The sequence below is a fragment of the Trichoplax adhaerens genome, genomic scaffold (genome assembly GCF_000150275.1).
Source record: "Trichoplax adhaerens TRIADscaffold_25 genomic scaffold, whole genome shotgun sequence".
Classification (NCBI taxonomy): Eukaryota; Metazoa; Placozoa; class Uniplacotomia; order Trichoplacea; family Trichoplacidae; genus Trichoplax; species Trichoplax adhaerens.
Genome location: NW_002060966.1, coordinates 285,640 through 287,627, shown reverse-complemented (window position 1 = coordinate 287,627; position 1,988 = coordinate 285,640). Strand labels below are relative to the sequence as shown.

At 32.1% G+C, this 1,988-nt stretch overlaps 1 protein-coding gene across 1 annotated transcript in view; it reads left to right on the top strand.

Moving 5' to 3' along the window:
• Nucleotides 1–338: 338 nt before the first annotated feature.
• TRIADDRAFT_61559 (uncharacterized protein) overlaps nucleotides 339–1,988 on the top strand; it is a gene marked incomplete at both ends in the record, with an annotated part of 2,193 nt that continues 543 nt past the window's right edge. Inside the window, 3 exons of the mRNA XM_002117531.1 lie at nucleotides 339–589; nucleotides 727–1,394; nucleotides 1,832–1,972. Of these exons, the coding sequence (XP_002117567.1) occupies nucleotides 339–589; nucleotides 727–1,394; nucleotides 1,832–1,972 (1,060 nt within the window). The remainder of the gene's footprint in view (nucleotides 590–726; nucleotides 1,395–1,831; nucleotides 1,973–1,988) is intronic.

The following is a 1,988-nucleotide window of genomic DNA, read 5'->3' as shown; positions in this document are numbered from 1 at the left end:
CTAAGCTTATGCAGATGATCCAGCTAGTAAGCAGTTAACAGTTCAATACATTAGCTTTTTATTGCTTTAGCACGTGGGAAAAGTCTGAACAATATCACAGTTAGACATCGCAATGGAGAGTAATCAACCTACATACTTTACTATGCCGTAGTATTGAGCGACAAGAGACAGAAAGTGTCAGAACGTATTAACTAGCTGCCCAAAATTTTAGATGTGGTTGATTAATATACTATATCATACTGTAGATGGGTCGTAAATATTTGCCTTCTTTAGGATGCTTAAAAAGATTTTGGAACCGTTTCTATTACTTTATACGTAACATTCTTATTCTAATTGAAATGGCGAATTTAGGACTAACCTTATATGCAGTCTTATTCTATACCTGCTATCAGACTAATATCACTGCTAGAAAATTAAAAATGGTTGCAAACGTAACCAAACCATCAACGAACGAAGAACAGATAACTGTTTCTTATCTGAGTGTAGCGTTTATTTTGGAGATTTTTGCTATAATCATTGTCGCTAGTATGCATACAGCGGAAGACTCGAGAATAAATAAGAATGCGAATGAACAGCTAAGACGATCAAGGTATTCAATTCAAAAGTACTTAAGTTTAGTATACTTGACTCAGCTACCTTTGAGCAATACCTTGCTTAACAAAGACGACGTTTACTTTTCAAAACGTAGCTCAAACTCTTAACGTATGATAATATTGCTTTTTATAGTACGAATAACTTAAAATTACGGATCGCATCAGAAAATAAAGAAATCAGTTTTCTAGAACTATTTACACTAAATGGATCACTAAATTGTGGATGTAGTCTTTCAATTTTCACCATTCGAAACATTACATTAGTCGCTGTAACCTTCTGGCACTTATTAAATTTAGTGCAGCTTGTTGTGAGAATTTCAGAATGCCAAAATCTATCATTCATGATCAAGTATAAAGTTTCAGAATTTATGGCGTTAGCAAATTCATCATATTTTTTACATATATTGAACTCGAACTTGGGAAAGTCAAACTTTCAAAAGGGTTCTACGTTCTGCAAAAAATCCCTAAAGAGAGTGAGAACGGCGTGGATAAACCTTTATTTGGCAACAGCTCTAGGCGTCAATGCTTATTTTGCATTAAATAATGACAATTCAAAAAAGCATTTGGAGAACAAGGCAGACAATATTACAATTAATTTTTTGTATAACTTACTTTCATCAGTAGCGGTTTTTATTATATTCGTTTTGCAATTGGAAAAACTTTGCAAATCAAAAGATCCAGCATTAACTACACTTCATCTTAGCCTTAATGAACTTACGGAACAGTTCAATAAATTTACGAATTCATTGAATACCGATGATTTCTTGTTAAAGGATTTTGAACCGAAAGCAGTACAGCAAGGTGATTGTATACTGATATATATATATATTGTATAGCTGTATAATAAGTATACGGGAATATATGTACAGTAGCTTAAACTCGTGAGGTTCTGAGTCAAGTTTTTAAGACATCAAAGGTACAAACTACCATAAATTTTTTTATGTAACCATCTTAATATGATAACATTCATTAAATTGTCTTTATTGGGTGTGTATGTACAGTATATAAGTTGAATATGATCTAATGCATCAAATTAAGCTACAGGTACTGTATCACATCATAATTTCGGGTAGTGACATATGCATTATAAGTACTGTATTGGATATCATTTTACAGCCTATATGCATACTTGCTGACATACCACGATTAGTCAGATATCAGTTGCATGTGTACAAATAAGTTTTACCAGTGGTAGTTTTGTATCAAATTTATAATACACGATCTATATGCTTTTACAGGGAATACAGAGATTATTGAAGTAGATTTTAAGAGTGCAATCTATAAGATCCTATTAAATTCTCAAGAAAAGGATCCAAAAAAGAAAATTGAACAACCTACAAAATTTAGCATCTTTATTATGCTTTGCGATAAAAGCAAGGGTAATCGCTTTATTTT